This window comes from Ranitomeya imitator, chromosome 5 (assembly GCF_032444005.1).
Source record: "Ranitomeya imitator isolate aRanImi1 chromosome 5, aRanImi1.pri, whole genome shotgun sequence".
Lineage (NCBI taxonomy): Eukaryota > Metazoa > Chordata > Amphibia > Anura > Dendrobatidae > Ranitomeya > Ranitomeya imitator.
In genome coordinates, this window is record NC_091286.1 from 37,264,000 (window position 1) to 37,285,217 (window position 21,218).

General features: G+C 44.5%; 2 protein-coding genes across 2 annotated transcripts in view; both read right to left on the reverse strand.

The window, feature by feature from the left end:
• The window catches only part of SERTAD4 (SERTA domain containing 4), a 371,017-nt gene that overhangs the window by 200,448 nt on the left and 149,351 nt on the right, over positions 1 to 21,218 (reverse strand). The window lies entirely within an intron of this gene.
• The window catches only part of SYT14 (synaptotagmin 14), a 169,142-nt gene that overhangs the window by 96,829 nt on the left and 51,095 nt on the right, over positions 1 to 21,218 (reverse strand). Inside the window, exon 3 of the mRNA XM_069768562.1 lies at positions 17,903 to 18,055. Within this exon, the coding sequence (XP_069624663.1) occupies positions 17,903 to 18,055 (153 nt within the window). The remainder of the gene's footprint in view (positions 1 to 17,902; positions 18,056 to 21,218) is intronic.

Sequence of the window (21,218 nt, forward strand, 5' to 3'; positions counted from 1 at the left end):
TTTTTTTTAATTCAGAGGTGGATGGCCCCTTTAAAGAATTACATTCATAAAGAAAATATTGAAGAAAATTATTTGCTTTTGCATAAAGACATCTCTGTGCACAGATGAAATAAAAAAATTTACAACACATTTGTGCATCAGCAAATCCAGCAGTAATACCGTAGAAGGTGTGACAAAGTCACTGGCAATATACGGAGGGAAGATATGTTTCACTGAGTCTATTAGCTTCAGTGATTTGAAACCTGAAAGGTTGCCCCAGCAAACTAAGTGCTGAAAGGGGTTAATGGGCCGTTTTAAGGGCAAGGTTTTTAAGTGAATAGTTGAAGAGCGTATGGGAGGCTGTTCACCATATCTCCTCCCCAGGGTGGGGTTTAGAAGTTAAATAGTCAGCCTTCTGAGTCATTCGGTGTTCAGTATGCCTGGAGAAGATAACTCCAGAGTGGTTCTCGTGTCTATAGTAAACTAAACCGTCTGTTTTTTTGGTTACTCTGAGCGGGCGGATCTCCACAGCTATACAAACTATATATCATTTTGTTCTGCTTTCCTGTTTTGCCCGAAGGGCCGTGTTTATTTTTACTTTGTACCGGTTTATGCCGCATGTATTTAATAAACCAATAGAAGATTTAAAAGATACAGTCTTCCTGTGTCTACCTCCGTGTGCAGCCGAGTGAGCCAACCCACCACAGTTTGCTTTATAATCACTCTGGCAACGGGATAGTTCTTGGTGTCCCCGTGAATACAGCAGACGCCCACGTGTTTGCTTCGGATCAATTGGTGGGGGAGTGTGACCCTTACCAGGGTCACCAAACTCCCTGAGTCCAAGAGTGCTGACACCAGTACCCCATTTATTATAATGGGACATGCCTGTAGCCCCCTCACCGGGCTGATAGTCCACATTGCAGGCGGGACAGGCATAGTATGAACAGCGCCTCCTTATGCTGCAGTCCATCTGTTCGGAGGACATAGAACAAGGGGCGGCTATGTGTCCATGACCGTAATATCGCCAGCAGAGCAAGTCTTTATCAGCGACCTTTGGCTACCCCTCAGCAACCCCTTAGGACCTCAGACACCCCCCAGTGGTGGACCTTTTAACTCGGACAGACATATTCACCCCCTGAGCATGCCAGTATCTCAGTTTTTAGCTTAAAATATTCCTGTGCATCCTGTAAGGCCAGGTCACAATAAGCCTTTTGGGGCTCGTCGGTTAGATAGGGGGCCAGCATCTCCGCCCACAGTTCCAGCAGTAGCTTCCTGGCTTCACCCAGGACATGCGGTTTGTCCACAGCCATCACACGTGCTTCTCGGGGAAATTGCCTGTACTTCTAGCACCAACTGTGGTAGATCGGCTAATTCGGCTGCACACGGAGGTAGACAGAGGAACACAGTCTCTTTAAATATTCCGTTGGTTTATTATATACATGTGGCATAAACCAGTGCAAAGTAAAAATGCACATGGCCCTTCGGGCAAAACAGGAGAGCAAAACAAATTGGATATATAGTACGTATGGCTGCGGAGATCCACCCGCTCAGGGTTACCAATAAAACACAAGGTTCAGTTTACTATAAACATGAGCACCACTATGGACTTAGCCTCTCCAGGCATACTGAACAGAAAATGGCTCAGTAGGCTGACTATTTACCTTCTAAACCCCACCAAGTAGAGGAGATATGGTGAACAGCCTCCCACCCTCTCTTTAGCTGTTCAGGTAAAAACCTTTCCCTTAAAATGGCCGATTAACACCTCTCAGCACTTAGTGTGATGGGGCAAACTTTCAGGTTTCAAATCACTGAAGCTAATAACCTCAGTGAAACATATCTCCCCTCCAGTACTTTGCCAGTGACTTTGTCACAAAGGATACACAAAATCTTAATTGCAACACGAGACATGTCTGTGAGTCATATGAATATCCCATTGATTGTAATGGGGAAAATATCATATTTAATTCCCCGAGGGACTTTCAAAAACGTCATGCCCAGTTTTCCCCACAGATTACAGTTATTTTTCGACAGTTCCAGCAGCGAAACATGACATGATCATCTTTAGATGACTCTTCTGAAAAAAAAAAAGTCTCGCTAAGCTCCTTAACTTAAAGGATCATATGATCATATGAGTTCCTTGACTTTTTCTGCATGTGTCCCTACGTTTTATAGTACATCATGGAAACATGTTGGGGCTTGGGGTACCCCAGTTCTCGAAGTCGGTGTGGGTTCTAGAGGTAAGGCCTGCATATAATAGATATTTTCTAAGGTGGTAATAAGTTGGGGATACCACTTTGAGGTTATAGACACCTTTTGCGTGGAAAAAATAATTTTTACATAGGTTAGTAGCCAGTTTTAATTAAAAAAATTGATATCTGCAGTCTTCATTCTGTCTTTAATTTTCAGACCCCCTGAAATGGAGTTCCATGTCTGACTGGCTGTACAATCCTCTTCAAAAGTTTAAAGGGGTCGTCTGGGAATTTTATATTGATGGCCTATCCTTAGGACAGGTCATTAACGTCTGATTGGTGGGGGTGCGAATCCCGGCACCCCCACTGATTAGCTGTTTCCGGTGTTGGTGGAGTCTGGAACTGCTCTGTTGTGGCGCTGCACAGCACAGTCGACAGAATAGTGGTAACAACCGGGTACTGCACATCCGCTCTATTGGTTTGAATAAGTAGCAGATGTGCCTGGCTTCAACCACTATACAATCAATGGAGCTGTGCAGCTCCGCAACTGAGCAGTTCCGGCAGCCGCTGACACCGAGATCAGGTGATCGTCGGGGATGTCGGGTGTTGCACCCCCACTGATCGGACATTGATGACCTATTCTAAAATTAGGCGGTCAATGTTAAAGTCCCGGACAACCCCATTAACTTTCCGCCAACATTGCCTTCTCAGTGTCCCTCTTCCCTGCTGCTACTAAGACTCAGCCTACCCAGCCTGATTGAGAGCTCCTCAGTGTCCCTCCTCCCTGCTGAGATCTCATACCTCTTAGTACAATCTGCAGTCTTCATTCAGGCTGGGTAGGTGAATGGAGACTGAATACACTTTGAGATCTCTGACTTTATAGCTGGACTCGTGAAATGCTCATTTTAAGATCACGAATATTCATCCATAAGTAGGCTATCCCGATCAGGTCTATTTAATAATGTATACAATTGATATTGTGAACTGTGGTGACAGATTACCTGCTTTAAGGTGAAATATGCTGTATGAATGCAGCAGTAGCTAAGAAAGAATAATAATTCAGAAAGTCAGTTTTGGGCCCAATATAGTCGAAAAATCACTATGATTTTTATTTTTCCTTTCCCTCTGTAATAGAATGGTAGACTTGTGAAAGCAACAAATAAAAATCAGCCGACTATAGTCCTGGGGTGCTTTACAGTGTACAACTTTGCTTCATTGAGCATGTTATAATTTTAGCACTTAATATTCTTCTACTCTTACTGAAAAGCGGCTCTAGAATTATGCTACATTGTCCTCCGATGAATGACTTACCAAGAAAGAAAACGCCGTTATTCTTTGTCACCGCATAACTAAGTGACATTCTAATGAGGGTGCCAATCACAGCTATACATTATTCTATGGAGAGAATATCCCAGCATTATTATTATTATCCTGAAATGGATACTGAGACGATGTGTAGGTATTGTTAAAAACGCCGACTGCTATGTATAGACTTCTACGCCGCATTGTTTTTCACATTCTTTTTTATTTCACCCTTCATTTTCCTATATTATTACGCTTTTTGGAAAAAAATAAAATAATTTTTTTTTTCAGAAACAGCGCCATCCCTATCTGTGGGTTAGGTCGGGTATTGCAGTTCGGTACCAAATCAAGAGAATGGGTTGAACTCTAATACCAGGCAATCAAGCATGCTGCTGCAAATATTTTTTGCAGCCTTTGTGATGGGTTATTTCAATTTTTATTTTTTTTTATCACTGCATTTGGTATTACTTTATTTCCCGTTGACGGCTTGTTTTTTGCAACATGAATTGTACACTTAAATAGCATAAATTTGGATTATATATTATGTACTGAAAAAGTTCTATTTTTTTCTATTTGTTTAAAGGACTGAAAAAAATATAATTTTGACAGTTTTTGTTTTCTGTTGTGAATTCTGTGACAGAGTTCACTCCTGTGGTCACAAGTGGTACTTCGGCTGATTCTCTCTGGGAGCTTCCGTTTGTGGAGGAAAGTGGTACTGCAGCTTCTGAGTTTCCTCCCTCAGGTGATCTGGTGAGGTCGTTAGCTGCTTCTCTACTTAACTCCACCTGATGCTTTGATCCATGCTTCCTGTCAATGTTCCAGTGTTGGACTTGTGTTTCTCTGGATCATTCCTGTGGCCTGCTGCTCTGCATAGCTAAGTGCTTCTTTGCTATTTGTTGCTATTTTTTCTGTCCAGCTTGTCTATTTGTTTTGCTGGAAGCTCTGGGACGCAAAGGGTGTACCTCCGTGCCGTTAGTTCGGTACGGAGGGTCTTTTTGCCCCCTTTGCATGGTTTTCTTTAGGGTTTTGTGTGGACCGCAAAGTTATCTTTCCTATCCTCGTTCTGTCTAGAATATCGGGCCTCACTTTGCTGAATCTATTTCATCCCTACGTTTGTCTTTTCATCTTACTCACAGTCATTATATGTGGGGGGCTGCCTTTTCCTTTGGGGTATTTCTCTGAGGCAAGGTAGGCTTATTTTTCTATCTTCAGGCTAGTTAGTTTCTCAGGCTGTGCAGAGTTGCATAGGGAGCGTTAGGCGCAATCCACAGCTGCCTCTAGTTGTGTTTGGAGAGGATCAGGAATTGCGGTCTACAGAGTTTCCACGTCTCAGAGCTCGTTCTATAATTTTGGGTTATTGTCAGATCACTGTATGTGCTCTGATCGCTATGTACATTGTGTTACTGAATTGCCTATCATAACAGTACAGGAAGCCAAAAGTACTAATGATTCTCAAAAGAGGGAAAAAAGAAGTTCTGAGACCATTTTTTTTCCTTTGCACTGTGATTTGTCTTTTTTTTCCCCTAGACATTTGGGTGGTTCAGGACACAGGTGTTACAATGGACATTAAAGGTCTGTCTTCATGTGTAGATCAGCTCACGGCAAGAGTTCAAGATATTCAAAATTTTGTGGTTCAGAATTCTTTGTTAGAACCGAGAATTCCTATTCCAGATTTGTTTTTTGGAGATAGAACTAAATTTCTGAGTTTCAAGAATAATTGTAAACTGTTTCTGGCTTTGAAACCTCGCTCCTCTGGTGACCCAGCGCAACAGGTTAGGATCGTCATTTCTTTTTTGCGTGGCGACCCTCAGGACTGGGCATTTTCTCTTGCGTCAGGAGATCCTGCATTGAGTGATATCGATGCGTTTTTCCTGGCGCTTGGATTGCTGTACGATGAGCCTAATTCAGTAGATCAGGCAGAAAAAAATTTGCTGGCTCTTTGTCAGGCTCAGGATGAGATAGAGCCATATTGCCAGAAATTTAGAAAATGGTCCGTGCTCACTCAATGGAATGAATCTGCGCTTGCAGCCATTTTCAGAAAGGGTCTCTCTGAAGCCATTAAGGATGTCATGGTGGGATTTCCTATGCCCGCTGGTTTGAATGAGTCTATGTCTTTGGCCATTCAGATCGGTCGACGCTTGCGTGAGCGTAAATCTGTGTACCATTTGGCGGTATTACCTGAGATTAAACCTGAGCCTATGCAGTGCGATAGGACTATGACCAGAGTTGAACGGCAAGAACACAGACGTCTGAATGGGCTGTGTTTCTACTGTGGTGATTCCACTCATGCTATCTCTGATTGTCCTAAGCGCACTAAGCGGTTCGCTAGGTCTGCCGCCATTGGTACTGTACAGTCAAAATTTCTTCTGTCCGTTACCTTGATGTGCTCCTTGTCGTCGTATTCTGTCATGGCGTTTGTGGATTCAGGCGCTGCCCTGAATTTGATGGACTTGGATTATGCTAAACGTTGTGGGTTTTTATTGGAGCCCTTGCAGTGTCCTATTCCATTGAGAGAAATTGATGCTACACCTTTGGCCAAGAATAAGCCTCAATACTGGACCCAGCTGACCATGTGCATGGCTCCTGCACATCAGGAGGTTATTCGCTTTCTGGTGTTGCATAATCTGCATGATGTGGTCGTGTTGGGGTTGCCATGGCTACAAGCCCATAATCCAGTATTGGATTGGAATTCCATGTTGGTGTCCAGCTGGGGTTGTCAGGGGGTACATGGTGATGTTCCATTTCTGTCAATTTCGTCATCCACCCCTTCTGAGGTTCCAGAGTTCTTGTCTGATTACCGGGATGTATTTGATGAGCCCAAGTCCGATGCCCTGCCTCCGCATAGAGATTGTGATTGTGCTATCAATTTGATTCCTGGTAGTAAATTCCCAAAAGGTCGACTGTTTAATTTATCCGTGCCTGAGCACACCGCTATGCGCAGTTATGTGAAGGAATCCCTGGAGAAGGGGCATATTCGCCCGTCATCGTCGCCATTAGGAGCAGGGTTCTTTTTTGTAGCCAAGAAGGATGGTTCGCTGAGACCGTGTATTGATTACCGCCTTCTTAATAAGATCACTGTTAAATTTCAGTACCCCTTGCCATTGTTTTCTGATTTGTTTGCTCGGATTAAGGGGGCTAGTTGGTTCACTAAGACAGATCTTCGTGGTGCGTATAATCTGGTGAGAATCAGGCAAGGCGATGAATGGAAAACTGCATTTAATACGCCCGAGGGTCATTTTGAGTATCTAGTGATGCCGTTCGGACTTGCCAATGCTCCATCAGTGTTTCAATCCTTTATGCATGACATCTTCCGTGAGTACCTGGATAAATTCCTGATTGTGTACTTGGATGACATTTTGATCTTCTCGGATGATTGGGAGTCTCATGTGAAGCAGGTCAGAACGGTTTTTCAGGTCCTGCGTGCTAATTCTTTGTTTGTGAAGGGATCAAAGTGTCTCTTTGGTGTGCAGAAGGTTTCATTTTTGGGGTTCATCTTTTCCCCTTCTACTATCGAGATGGATCCGGTTAAGGTCCAAGCCATCCATGATTGGACTCAGCCGACATCTCTGAAAAGTCTGCAAAAGTTCCTGGGCTTTGCTAATTTTTATCGTCGCTTCATCTGCAATTTTTCTAGTGTTGCCAAACCATTGACCGATTTGACCAAGAAGGGTGCTGATTTGGTCAATTGGTCTTCTGCTGCTGTGGAAGCTTTTCAAGAGTTGAAGCGTCGTTTTTCTTCTGCCCCTGTGTTGTGTCAACCAGATGTTTCTCTTCCGTTCCAGGTCGAGGTTGATGCTTCTGAGATTGGAGCAGGGGCTGTTTTGTCACAGAGAGGTTCTGGTTGCTCAGTGATGAAACCATGCGCTTTCTTTTCCAGGAAGTTTTCGCCTGCTGAGCGAAATTATGATGTGGGCAACCGAGAGTTGCTGGCCATGAAGTGGGCATTCGAGGAGTGGCGTCATTGGCTTGAAGGAGCTAAGCATCGCGTGGTGGTATTGACTGATCATAAGAACTTGACTTATCTTGAGTCTGCTAAGCGGTTGAATCCTAGACAAGCTCGTTGGTCGTTGTTTTTTGCCCGTTTTGACTTTGTGATTTCGTACCTTCTGGGCTCTAAAAATGTGAAGGCGGATGCTCTGTCTAGGAGTTTTGTGCCCGACTCTCCGGGTTTATCTGAGCCGGCGGGTATCCTCAAGGAAGGAGTAATTGTGTCTGCCATCTCCCCTGATTTGCGGCGGGTGCTGCAAAAATTTCAGGCTAATAAACCTGATCGTTGCCCAGCGGAGAAACTGTTTGTCCCTGATAGGTGGACGAATAGAGTTATCTCTGAACTTCATTGTTCGGTGTTGGCTGGTCATCCTGGAATCTTTGGTACCAGAGAGTTAGTGGCTAGATCCTTTTGGTGGCCCTCTCTGTTGCGGGATGTGCGTACTTTTGTGCAGTCCTGTGGGATTTGTGCTCGGGCTAAGCCCTGCTGTTCTCGTGCCAGTGGGTTGCTTTTGCCCTTGCCGGTCCCGAAGAGGCCTTGGACACATATCTCTATGGATTTTATTTCTGACCTTCCCGTTTCTCAAAAGATGTCAGTCATTTGGGTGGTCTGTGATCGCTTTTCTAAAATGGTCCATCTGGTACCCTTGTCTAAATTGCCTTCCTCCTCTGATTTGGTGCCTTTGTTCTTCCAGCATGTGGTTCGTTTGCATGGCATTCCAGAGAATATTGTTTCTGACAGAGGTTCCCAGTTTGTTTCGAGGTTTTGGCGAGCCTTTTGTGGTAGGATGGGCATTGACTTGTCTTTTTCCTCGGCTTTCCATCCTCAGACTAATGGCCAGACCGAACGAACCAATCAGACCTTGGAAACATATCTGAGATGCTTTGTTTCTGCTGATCAGGATGACTGGGTGTCCTTTTTGCCTTTGGCTGAGTTCGCCCTTAATAATCGGGCCAGCTCGGCTACCTTGGTTTCGCCGTTTTTCTGCAATTCTGGGTTCCATCCTCGTTTCTCTTCAGGACAGGTTGAGTCTTCGGACTGTCCTGGTGTGGATACTGTGGTGGACAGGTTGCAGCAGATTTGGGCTCAGGTAGTGGACAATTTGACCTTGTCCCAGGAGAAAGCTCAACTTTTCGCTAATCGCAGACGCCGTGTGGTGTTGTGAATTCTGTGGCTGAATTCACTCCTGTGGTCACAAGTGGTACTGCAGCTTCTGAGCTTCCTCCCTCAGGTGTTCTGGTGAGCTCGTTAACTGCTTCATTACTTAACTCCGCCTGATGCTGCTATCCTTGCTCCTTGTCAATGTTTCAGTGTTGAATCTGAGCTTCTCCTGATTGTTCCTGTGACCTGCTGCTCTGTATAGCTAAGTGCTTTTTGCTTTTTTGTTGCTTTTTTTCTGTCCAGCTTGTCTTTTGTTTTGCTGGAAGCTCTGAGACGCAAAGGGTGTACCGCCGTGCCGTTAGTTCGGCACGGTGGTTTTTTTTTGCCCCCTTGCGTGGTTTTGCTTTAGGGTTTTTTGTAGACTGCAAAGTTCGCTTTACTGTCCTCGCTCTGTCCTAGAATATCGGGCCCCACTTTGCTGAATCTATTTCATCCCTACGTTTTGTCTTTTCATCTTACTCACAGTCATTATATGTGGGGGGCTGCCTTTTCCTTTGGGGAATTTCTCTGGGGAAAGTCAGGCCTATTTTTCTATTTTCAGGCTAGCTAGTTTCTTAGGCTGTGCCGAGTTGCCTAGGTAGTTGTTAGGCGCAATCCACAGCCGCTTTTAGTTGTGTTTAGGATAGGATCAGGTGTGCAGTCTACAGAGTTTCCACGTCTCAGAGCTCGTTCTTGTATTTTTGGGTATTTGTCAGATCACTGTGTGCGCTCTGATCGCTAAGCACACTGTGTTTCTGGATTGCCTTCATAACACCTGTCATTAGCAAACATAACAGTACAAGGAGCCTAACTAATGATTCTCAATAGAGGGAAAGAAAAAGTTCTGACATCATTTTTTTTTTTTTTTCTGCTCTGTGTTCACTTTTTTTTTTCCCCTAGACATTTGGGTGATTCTGGACACAGGTGTGGACATGGATATTCAGGGTCTGTGCTCTTCAATGGATAATCTCGTTATAAATGTACAAAAAATTCAAGATACTATTGATCAGAAATCTATGTTAGAACCAAGAATTCCTATTCCTGATTTGTTTTTTGGAGATAGAACTAAGTTTCTAAGTTTCAAAAATAATTGTAAGCTATTTCTGGCCTTGAGACCTCATTCTTCTGGTAATCCTATTCAACAGGTTTTGATTATTATTTCTTTTTTGCGCGGCGACCCTCGAGACTGGGCATTTTCTCTTGCGCCAGGAGACCCTGCATTGAGTATTGTCGATGCGTTTTTCCTGGCGCTCGGATTGCTGTACGATGAGCCTAATTCAGTGGATCAGGCTGAGAAAAATTTGCTGGCTTTGTGCCAGGGTCAGGATGATATAGAAGTATATTGTCAGAAATTTAGGAAATGGTCAGTACTCACTCAGTGGAATGAATCTGCGCTGGCAGCTTTGTTCAGAAAGGGTCTCTCTGAGGCTCTTAAGGATGTCATGGTGGGATTTCCTATGCCTGCTGGTTTGAATGAGTCTTTGTCTTTGGCCATTCAGATCGGTCGACGCTTGCGCGAGCGTAAATCTGTGCACCATTTGGCGGTACTGCCTGAGGTTAAACCTGAGCCTATGCAGTGCGAGAGGACTATGACTAGAGTTGAACGGCAGGAATACAGACGTCTGAATGGTCTGTGTTTCTACTGTGGTGATTCCACTCATGCTATTTCTGATTGTCCTAAGCGCACTAGGCGGTCCGCTAGGTCTGCCGTCATTGGTACTGTACAGTCCAAATTCCTTCTGTCCATTACCTTGATATGCTCTTTGTCGTCGTTTTCTGTCATGGCGTTTGTGGATTCGGGCGCTGCCCTGAATCTGATGGATTTGGATTATGCTAAACGTTGTGGGTTTTTCTTGGAGCCTTTGCGGTGTCCTATTCCATTGAGAGGAATTGATGCTACACCTTTGGCCAAGAATAAACCTCAATACTGGGCCCAGCTGACCATGTGCATGGCTCCTGCACATCAGGAAGTTATTCGCTTTCTGGTGTTGCATAATCTGCATGATGTGGTCGTGTTGGGGTTGCCATGGCTACAAACCCATAATCCAGTATTGGATTGGAATTCCATGTCGGTATCCAGCTGAGGTTGTCAGGGGGTACATGGTGATGTTCCATTTTTGTCGATTTCGTCATCCACCCCTTCTGAGGTCCCAGAGTTCTTGTCTGATTATCAGGATGTATTTGAAGAGCCCAAGTCCGATGCTCTACCTCCGCATAGGGATTGTGATTGTGCTATCAATTTGATTCCTGGTAGTAAATTCCCTAAAGGTCGATTATTTAATTTATCCGTGCCCGAACACGCCGCTATGCGCAGTTATGTGAAGGAATCCCTGGAGAAGGGACATATTCGCCCATCGTCATCACCACTGGGAGCAGGGTTCTTCTTTGTAGCCAAGAAGGATGGTTCGCTGAGACCGTGTATTGATTACCGCCTTCTTAATAAGATCACTGTTAAATTTCAGTATCCCTTGCCATTGTTATCTGACTTGTTTGCTCGGATTAAGGGGGCTAGTTGGTTCACTAAGATAGATCTTCGTGGTGCGTATAATCTGGTGAGAATCAGGCAAGGAGATGAATGGAAAACTGCATTCAATACGCCCGAGGGTCATTCTGAGTATCTAGTGATGCCGTTCGGACTTGCCAATGCTCCATCTGTGTTTCAGTCTTTTATGCATGACATCTTCCGTGAGTATCTGGATAAATTCCTGATTGTTTACTTGGATGACATTTTGATCTTCTCAGATGATTGGGAGTCTCATGTGAAGCAGGTCAGAATGGTTTTTCAGGTCCTGCGTGCTAACTCTTTGTTTGTGAAGGGATCAAAGTGTCTCTTCGGTGTGCAGAAAGTTTCATTTTTGGGGTTCATCTTTACCCCTTCTACTATCGAGATGGATCCAGTTAAGGTCCAAGCCATCCAGGATTGGATTCAGCCGACATCTCTGAAAAGTCTGCAAAAGTTCCTGGGCTTTGCTAATTTTTATCGTCGCTTCATCTGTAATTTTTCTAGCATTGCCAAACCATTGACCGATTTGACCAAGAAGGGTGCTGATTTGGTTAATTGGTCTTCTGCTGCTGTGGAAGCTTTTCAGGAGTTGAAGCGTCGTTTTTGTTCTGCCCCTGTGTTGTGTCAGCCAGATGTTTCTCTTCCGTTCCAGGTCGAGGTTGATGCTTCTGAGATTGGAGCAGGGGCTGTTTTGTCACAGAGAGGTTCTGGTTGCTCAGTGATGAAACCATGCGCTTTCTTTTCCAGGAAGTTTTCGCCTGCTGAGCGAAATTATGATGTGGGCAACCGAGAGTTGCTGGCCATGAAGTGGGCATTCGAGGAGTGGCGTCATTGGCTTGAAGGAGCTAAGCATCGCGTGGTGGTATTGACTGATCATAAGAACTTGACTTATCTTGAGTCTGCTAAGCGGTTGAATCCTAGACAAGCTCGTTGGTCGTTGTTTTTTGCCCGTTTTGACTTTGTGATTTCGTACCTTCCGGGCTCTAAAAATGTGAAGGCGGATGCTCTGTCTAGGACTTTTGTGCCCGACTCTCCGGGTTTATCTGAGCCAGCGGGTATCCTCAAGGAAGGAGTCATTGTGTCTGCCATCTCCCCTGATTTGCGGCGGGTGCTGCAAAAATTTCAGGCGAATAAACCTGATCGTTGTCCAGCAGAGAAACTGTTCGTCCCTGATAGGTGGACTAATAAACTTATCTCTGAACTTCATTGTTCGGTGTTGGCTGGTCATCCTGGAATCTTTGGTACCAGAGAGTTAGTGGCTAGATCCTTCTGGTGGCCATCTCTGTCACGGGATGTACGTACTTTTGTGCAGTCCTGTGGGATTTGTGCTAGGGCTAAGCCCTGCTGTTCTCGTGCCAGTGGGTTGCTTTTGCCCTTGCCGGTCCCAAAGAGGCCTTGGACATATATTTCGATGGATTTCATTTCTGACCTTCCCGTTTCTCAAAAGATGTCAGTCATTTGGGTGGTCTGTGATCGCTTTTCTAAAATGGTCCATCTGGTGCCCTTGGCTAAATTGCCTTCCTCCTCTGATTTGGTACCTTTGTTCTTTCAGCATGTGGTTCGGTTGCATGGCATTCCTGAGAATATTGTTTCTGACAGAGGTTCCCAGTTTGTTTCAAGGTTTTGGCGAGCCTTTTGTGGTAGGATGGGCATTGACCTATCCTTTTCCTCGGCTTTCCATCCTCAGACTAATGGCCAGACCGAACGAACCAATCAGACCTTGGAAACATATCTGAGATGTTTTGTTTCTGCAGACCAGGATGATTGGGTGTCCTTTTTGACGTTAGCTGAGTTCGCCCTTAATAATCGGGCCAGCTCGGCTACCTTGGTTTCTCCATTTTTTTGCAATTCTGGGTTCCATCCTCGTTTCTCTTCAGGACAGGTTGAGTCTTCGGACTGTCCTGGTGTGGATTCTGTGGTGGATAGGTTGCAGCAGATCTGGACTCAGGTAGTGGACAATTTGATCTTGTCCCAGGAGAAAGCTCAACTTTTCGCTAATCGCAGACGCCGTGTGGGTCCCCGACTTCGTGTTGGGGATCTGGTTTGGTTATCTTCTCGTCATATTCCTATGAAGGTTTCCTCTCCTAAATTTAAACCTCGTTTTATTGGTCCGTATAGGATTTCTGAGGTTCTCAATCCTGTGTCTTTTCGTTTGACCCTCCCAGACTCCTTTTCCATACATAATGTATTCCATAGGTCGTTGTTGCGGAGATACGTGGCACCTATGGTTCCATCTGTTGAGCCTCCTGCCCCGGTTTTGGTGGAGGGGGAATTGGAGTATATTGTGGAGAAGATTTTGGATTCTCGTGTTTCTAGACGGAAACTCCAGTATCTGGTTAAATGGAAGGGTTATGCTCAGGAAGATAATTCCTGGGTTTTTGCCTCTGATGTTCATGCTTCCGATCTTGTTCGTGCCTTTCATGCGGCTCATCCTGGTCGGCCTGGGGGCTCTGGTGAGGGTTCGGTGACCCCTCCTCAAGGGGGGGGTACTGTTGTGAATTCTGTGGCTGAATTCACTCCTGTGGTCACAAGTGGTACTGCAGCTTCTGAGCTTCCTCCCTCAGGTGTTCTGGTGAGCTCGTTAACTGCTTCATTACTTAACTCCGCCTGATGCTGCTATCCTTGCTCCTTGTCAATGTTTCAGTGTTGGATCTGAGCTTCTCCTGATTGTTCCTGTGACCTGCTGCTCTGTATAGCTAAGTGCTTTTTGCTTTTTTGTTGCTTTTTTTCTGTCCAGCTTGTCTTTTGTTTTGCTGGAAGCTCTGAGACGCAAAGGGTGTACCGCCGTGCCGTTAGTTCGGCACGGTGGTTTTTTTTTTTGCCCCCTTGCGTGGTTTTGCTTTAGGGTTTTTTGTAGACTGCAAAGTTCGCTTTACTGTCCTCGCTCTGTCCTAGAATATCGGGCCCCACTTTGCTGAATCTATTTCATCCCTACGTTTTGTCTTTTCATCTTACTCACAGTCATTATATGTGGGGGGCTGCCTTTTCCTTTGGGGAATTTCTCTGGGGAAAGTCAGGCCTATTTTTCTATCTTCAGGCTAGCTAGTTTCTTAGGCTGTGCCGAGTTGCCTAGGTAGTTGTTAGGCGCAATCCACAGCCGCTTTTAGTTGTGTTTAGGATAGGATCAGGTGTGCAGTCTACAGAGTTTCCACGTCTCAGAGCTCGTTCTTGTATTTTTGGGTATTTGTCAGATCACTGTGTGCGCTCTGATCGCTAAGCACACTGTGTTTCTGGATTGCCTTCATAACACCTGTCATTAGCAAACATAACAGTGTGGGTCCCCGACTTCGTGTTGGGGATCTGGTTTGGTTATCTTCTCGTCATATTCCTATGAAGGTTTCCTCTCCTAAGTTTAAACCTCGTTTTATTGGTCCGTATAGGATTTCTGAGGTTCTTAATCCTGTGTCTTTTCGTCTGACCCTTCCAGATTCTTTTTCCATACATAACGTATTCCATAGGTCATTGTTGCGGAGATACGTGGCACCTATGGTCCCATCTGTTGAGCCTCCTGCCCCGGTTTTGGTGGAGGGGGAATTGGAGTATATTGTGGAGAAGATTTTGGATTCTCGTGTTTCAAGACGGAAACTCCAGTATCTGGTTAAATGGAAGGGTTATGCTCAGGAAGATAATTCCTGGGTTTTTGCCTCTGAAGTCCATGCTCCCGATCTTGTTCGTGCCTTTCATGTGGCTCATCCTGGTCGGCCTGGGGGCTCTGGTGAGGGTTCGGTGACCCCTCCTCAAGGGGGGAGTACTGTTGTGAATTCTGTGGCAGAGTTCACTCCTGTGGTCACAAGTGGTACTTCGGCTGATTCTCTCTGGGAGCTTCCGTTTGTGGAGGAAAGTGGTACTGCAGCTTCTGAGTTTCCTCCCTCAGGTGATCTGGTGAGGTCGTTAGCTGCTTCTCTACTTAACTCCACCTGATGCTTTGATCCATGCTTCCTGTCAATGTTCCAGTGTTGGACTTGTGTTTCTCTGGATCATTCCTGTGGCCTGCTGCTCTGCATAGCTAAGTGCTTCTTTGCTATTTGTTGCTATTTTTTCTGTCCAGCTTGTCTATTTGTTTTGCTGGAAGCTCTGGGACGCAAAGGGTGTACCTCCGTGCCGTTAGTTCGGTACGGAGGGTCTTTTTGCCCCCTTTGCGTGGTTTTCTTTAGGGTTTTGTGTGGACCGCAAAGTTATCTTTCCTATCCTCGTTCTGTCTAGAATATCGGGCCTCACTTTGCTGAATCTATTTCATCCCTACGTTTGTCTTTTCATCTTACTCACAGTCATTATATGTGGGGGGCTGCCTTTTCCTTTGGGGTATTTCTCTGAGGCAAGGTAGGCTTATTTTTCTATCTTCAGGCTAGTTAGTTTCTCAGGCTGTGCCGAGTTGCATAGGGAGCGTTAGGCGCAATCCACAGCTGCCTCTAGTTGTGTTTGGAGAGGATCAGGAATTGCGGTCTACAGAGTTTCCACGTCTCAGAGCTCGTTCTATTATTTTGGGTTATTGTCAGATCACTGTATGTGCTCTGATCGCTATGTACATTGTGTTACTGAATTGCCTATCATAACAGTTTTCATAGCATTCACCGTGCTATATAAATGATATGCTAACTTTTATTCTGCAGGACAGTATGATTATGTCTGTCTTTAGTGGGATTATAAGCTATACAGATGAAAGGTTGGGGGTCTTGGATCACTGTCTGTACCCTGAGCTGTGAATGGGTAATTGAAGCAGGTTATCTGATGGAGAGCAGACATGGAGTGTGCACACAGAGTAATTAACAGATAGCTGTCAATGTTGGATAACCTTCTGTGCCAGCAGATGTGTCCCTGATTGCCCCAACTGGCACATAGGTGCCAAGAACCAGGACATCAATGCTTTTACCTTGTGCAGCCGTCCCATCTGTACTCCACAGAAAGGAAAAGGTAAAACAATATTTTAAGGATTTTTGAATTAGAATTCTAATTTTACCATATCCATGCATATATCTATGGTAGGGGAACATATTTGCATCTGTGAAGTCAATATAAAGGTGTTCTGCAAGGGAAGGATAATAAATTGGCACCCCATGATTGCATCTCTCGGCGCCGATACAAGGACCGAAAAAGCTTCCCTCCTTTGTCTAATCCCTTAGATCAGTGTTCCCCAAGTACGGTCCTCAAGAGCCACCAACAGGTCATGTTTTCAGGATTTCCTTAGTATTGTACAGGTGATGGAATGCTTGCCTGTGCAGGTGATGCAATTATCACCTGGGCAATACTAAGGAAATACTGAAAACATGACCTTTTGGTGGCTCTTGAGGACCGGACTTAGGGAACACTACCTTAGATGCTACAGTCTCTGTTGACTTTTGCATTTAAGGGGTTAGTCATCCAAGAACCCAGATATCTTCAGTCCTGGTTGTTACAGCCTGGTATTAGCAGTATGTAACAGCTGACACCTACTGTGGATGGTGCAGGCTCAACTGCTGAGCTTGCGTCATCCTCAGGAAGAAACTGTATGGCAGATTGTGGTAATGTACCTGCAATCTGGACATAAAGATAGGGAGAAAAATGTCAACCCATGATCTCAATACCTTTATATGATCTTTAGGGCCTTGAACAGTCCTACATTTATTTTTAAAGGACAGCGACTCAACATATAATATTACGAGATTCCGGACAATCTATATTCTATATATTGCTTTTCCATTGTCTTGTGTTTCTGTTGGATTATCCATTTTTGTTTGAAGGGTCCATTTATTAAATAATCACAGTGCGCTCAGCTTTAATAATCACAGTGCGCTCAGCTTTAAACTGTGTAAGAACCAGGAAATAAGTGCTCAATTCCTCTGCAGCACCCCCACAGAGTAAAAACGGCACTGCAATGGGCTGGTTGTGCCAGGTCCTCCAGAGGTCAAAAGTTCTTTGGTCATCACTCTTCTCGGGCTAATTGAATTGAATTGAATGACAACCCATTATTTAGATTCATAAAATACTATTTCAATATCGCTTTTTTTAAGCCAGTCAACCCATTGAAAGGTTATTTAAAGCTTTGCAGCCACGGGATACAGAAGACTTGCCTTGATGTGCATAATTCAATGATAGGTGTACACTTGCCCATCGGTCGACTCCCACTGATCATGTGAAATAGGCACTCTAAGGCTACTCTCACACTAGCGTCGGATTCCGACGCTAGCGTTTGATGCGCCGCACAACGGGTGCAGCAGATGTATTTCTCCGGCGCATCCGCTGCCCCACTGTGAGGTGCGGGGAGGTGGGGGCGGAGTTCCGGCCGCGCATGCACGACGGTTGCGACGTGTGTCAATACGTCGCAATGCGTCGGTAATGTTACTCTATGGGGCAAAAATGCATCCTGCAAACAACTTTGCAGGATGCGTTTTTTCCCCTAAACGACGCATTGCGATGTATTCAAAACAACGCCAGTGTGAAAGTAGCCTTATGCCCCATCCGAAAGAAGCAGTAGCCGAACATGCACTGTAATTCTCCATTTATTCTCATTGAAACTGGCGGAGATAGGCAAGTACCGAGCTTGGACAGCTCACACAGTCCCATAATCCGTGAACGGAGCGGTGGCATGTACACGTGGCCACTACCCCATTCAGACAATTTGGGAGCCATGTTCTTCTTAGGTTTGGTGGCAACCCTCAAGGTCGGACCCCCACTGATCTGCTAGTCATTGCCTATTCTGTGGAGCAGTGATCACTTTTAGTTTTGGGAATAACCCTGTAAGATATTCCTAACACGTCTTAGTATTTGCGTCTCACTCCAAAAAAACCTAACTGAATGCACAATAATACGAAGGTTCCGTCTCACCTTGATGATTCCTCGCGCCAAACTCTGAGCTTCCTCTGTGGAACCCTCCGGTTTTACCCACGCACATCTTCTTATTAATGTAGATAAAAAGTAACAGGAGGAGAACGATGGACACGCCGACGGCTGAAAGAAAGCCAACAGCTTCTGGGGACACTAGAGGAGAGACACAAGCAGACAATCAGGAGGCTACAACGCTACCATCAAACAGGAGCAGGGTCGGAGTATTTCATTAAGAATGGTTTTTTCTTTGGAGATTTCGTTTTTTTTCATAAGATAAGGTTTTACATTTTTGGCTTATTATTGTTTATACTTTTTTCGTCCTATTTTTGGGGTTTTAAATTGGTTTTCCTGCTACAAGAAGGTATGTTTGGCTGCAGGACCCCTAATTACTACTGCGCAGTGTACGGTGGAGCAGTATTGTGCAGTGACAATAATGAAGGAGTTTGGATCTTAATTGACCTGAATGTGATTTTAATAGTCCATTGGTTTGCAGACTTCAAAAATAGCAAAGTGAGCTGTTACTAGCCCACCCTAGATCCAGCGATGCCTCTCCACCATTGTTCCGGTATTAGTTGATTGGCTGCAGCAGCAAATTCAAATTGACAGTGAATGTCACCGCTGCAGCTGATCACTGGGCTCAGTAGTTTGTGCCATTTAAATCGGCATTACTGTTAAGGCCACTGATTGGCTGTACTGGTTATGAATGCGTCACCGCTGAGGCCAGTGATTGGCTGCACTGGTTATTGGTGGCATCACTGCTGCGGACGATCAATAAAAACCAGAGCGGTGGTGGAAAGGTAACGCTGTACCCGGGGAGGGGAGGCACTCAGGGTTAGCCTATAGACTAAAAAAAAATAATTAAAAACTGGACAATCCCTTTAAATTAGTGGACAATTCCACGATTTTGAAAAGGGAAATCCTACAAGTTCATTTAGGGAAAAGTGTCCACGTATTGTAGGCCACATAGGTGAACCCCTGTCTTCAGCTTGACACTTTGAGAATGAGTGAAATTAGTTTGCAGATTCAAGAGCTTTAAAAGGAAAAAAAAACTGAAAAAAGCAGTCGTGTAAATTAGAGGACGATTAAGGCGCATTTCTTGAGTGCTATCATCATATCAGCCGAATTCTATGACAAACTCTACCATTAAAACCAATTATGTACTTGGTATTTCAAAAGATAGTTTGTCAGATAAAGGAAGTCCCTGAAACCCATTTGTGCTAATTACACACCGTATACCTGCTAATACATATGTACAACGGGCGCCTAATCAGCTACTGTATGTGAAGGGTTAACCTGGTATTAGATTTCAGGGGGAAAAATAAACCATTTGACATTAAAAGTGATAGAAAAACATTTCCTGTTATTACAGTAGTGTGTGCAGTGTTACTTAGCTGCCTAGCAATCGGTGCCGGTCCGTGCTTTCAGTTGCCGCTCTCAGTACTGGACCGGGCACCTGCATAACTAAAAGCCGGCGGCTCCTGGGAGAAATAAAGTTCATTTTCTCCCTGGTGCCGCACTTTCTGTACTGCGGCCGGAAACGTTCACATAAATAACCTGCGGATTAACCCCATATCTGCAGGATGATAGCGTTACAGGTACAGATTTCAAAAGGCAGATTGTATCGGGTTTGTTTGCAGTCTGTTACCATGGTGACACATGGGTCAGCATAGAAGCTGCAGATACAAAATAGCAGGAAAAAATTTCTCGTTAATTTTTTCAGATGGAAATAGTCCTTAAAGTATAAAGTAAATTCTCAGCAACAATCAGCACATATTTCAGTATAAATAAAGGTAAATTTACACAGCTAAATATCTGCTTATAATGAGCATTGAGCAAGAATATAACAAGTCGACTGGCACTTGGATAAAGAGGTTTTTCAAGAGTTTGATATTGACACCCAGCAGCCCCCCGACCAGCAGTTAGCAGGTCCTGAAGTGGCTGGATATAAGTGGTGTACGGAGCAGAAACACTGCAGCTCCGTATACTGTGTAGTGATAACTTGCTGATCATGGGGGTCTGACCGCTGGGTCTGGCTCCTATAGGATGAATTGGGGTTTTTTGTCCCCGTTCCAAAATGAAGTGACAGGTTAGATGCCTGACCGCCGCTCCATTCATTCTCTATTGGACTGCTGGAAATAGCCAAGTTCAGCACTCGGCAGCCCCGCAGAAAATTAACGCCTTTCCAAATGGGGATAAAAGTTCCCCGTTTTGTCGTTCGATGAGGGTCCCACGTTGATGAACAAGTTATCCCCCATCTTTAAAGGGAATCTGTCAGCAGGTTTTTGCTATGTTAACTGAGTACATAATGCTATAGGGTCTGAGACACAGATTTCAGGGATGTGCCACTTATTAGGCTGTGTTGTTGTTTCAATACAATAAATGTTTTATCACCAGGAAATTATCACTGCCTGGACTAAAGCTCATGTGAGCCCTGGTCCGTCCACGCCCACAGTGAGCTGATAAGCAGCTCACTGTCAATAGACAATGTACACAGAAAGCTGTGGTGTTGGCAGGGTTAGCTTTCTGAGATCTGCTACACCTAAAAACTCTGATTGTGCCACAACTACTGCACCCAGTAAACTAAGTGATAACTCGTTGAATCAGTCGTTTTTCCTACATCACGCTGCTCTCAGATGTAAAAAAAATATCATGATCAATGGCACTTCACATCACTAACTAGTAGGAACCTTGGTATCAATAATACTTGAGTAATACGAAGAGATCCATTTATAATAAAAATATATTTTATTGAAACAATTAATAGACAAGAAATTAAAAAAAGCAGACTGCCAACAGGTGGAGATGCTATTGATTCCTATGCATACAATGGTAAACAGTCAATTCACTTTACAAAACAAATGTAAAACACAATAGTAGTGAATATGAAAACAATCACTGAAATCCCAATGGGCCTATAGCTTTACTTTCCAAGTATAATATCTATTGATACAACAACAAATTATATAGTGAAATAATGAAAACATGAGACGGTATATTTCTCATAATTAACAACTAAGAAAATTGTTGTACATATTACTTGACTCTTGTCTATCATTGCAATAGCTCAGACCACTGTATCGGTGAGAACCTAATCCCCATTTGTACAACCATAGTAAATACATATCCTTATATAAAAGCGTCCAACTGTGTGTAAGAGATGCATCTAATAGCAAGAGATTACCTGTAAAGAGAGTAGGGCAAAAGGACCACCTCCAACTTAAGGAGTAGTATCTCCACACCCCGACGCGCGTTTCGCCACTGGCTTCTTCCGGAATTCAACTACTGTGGTGTACCACATTCACTTTATAAAGTGAAT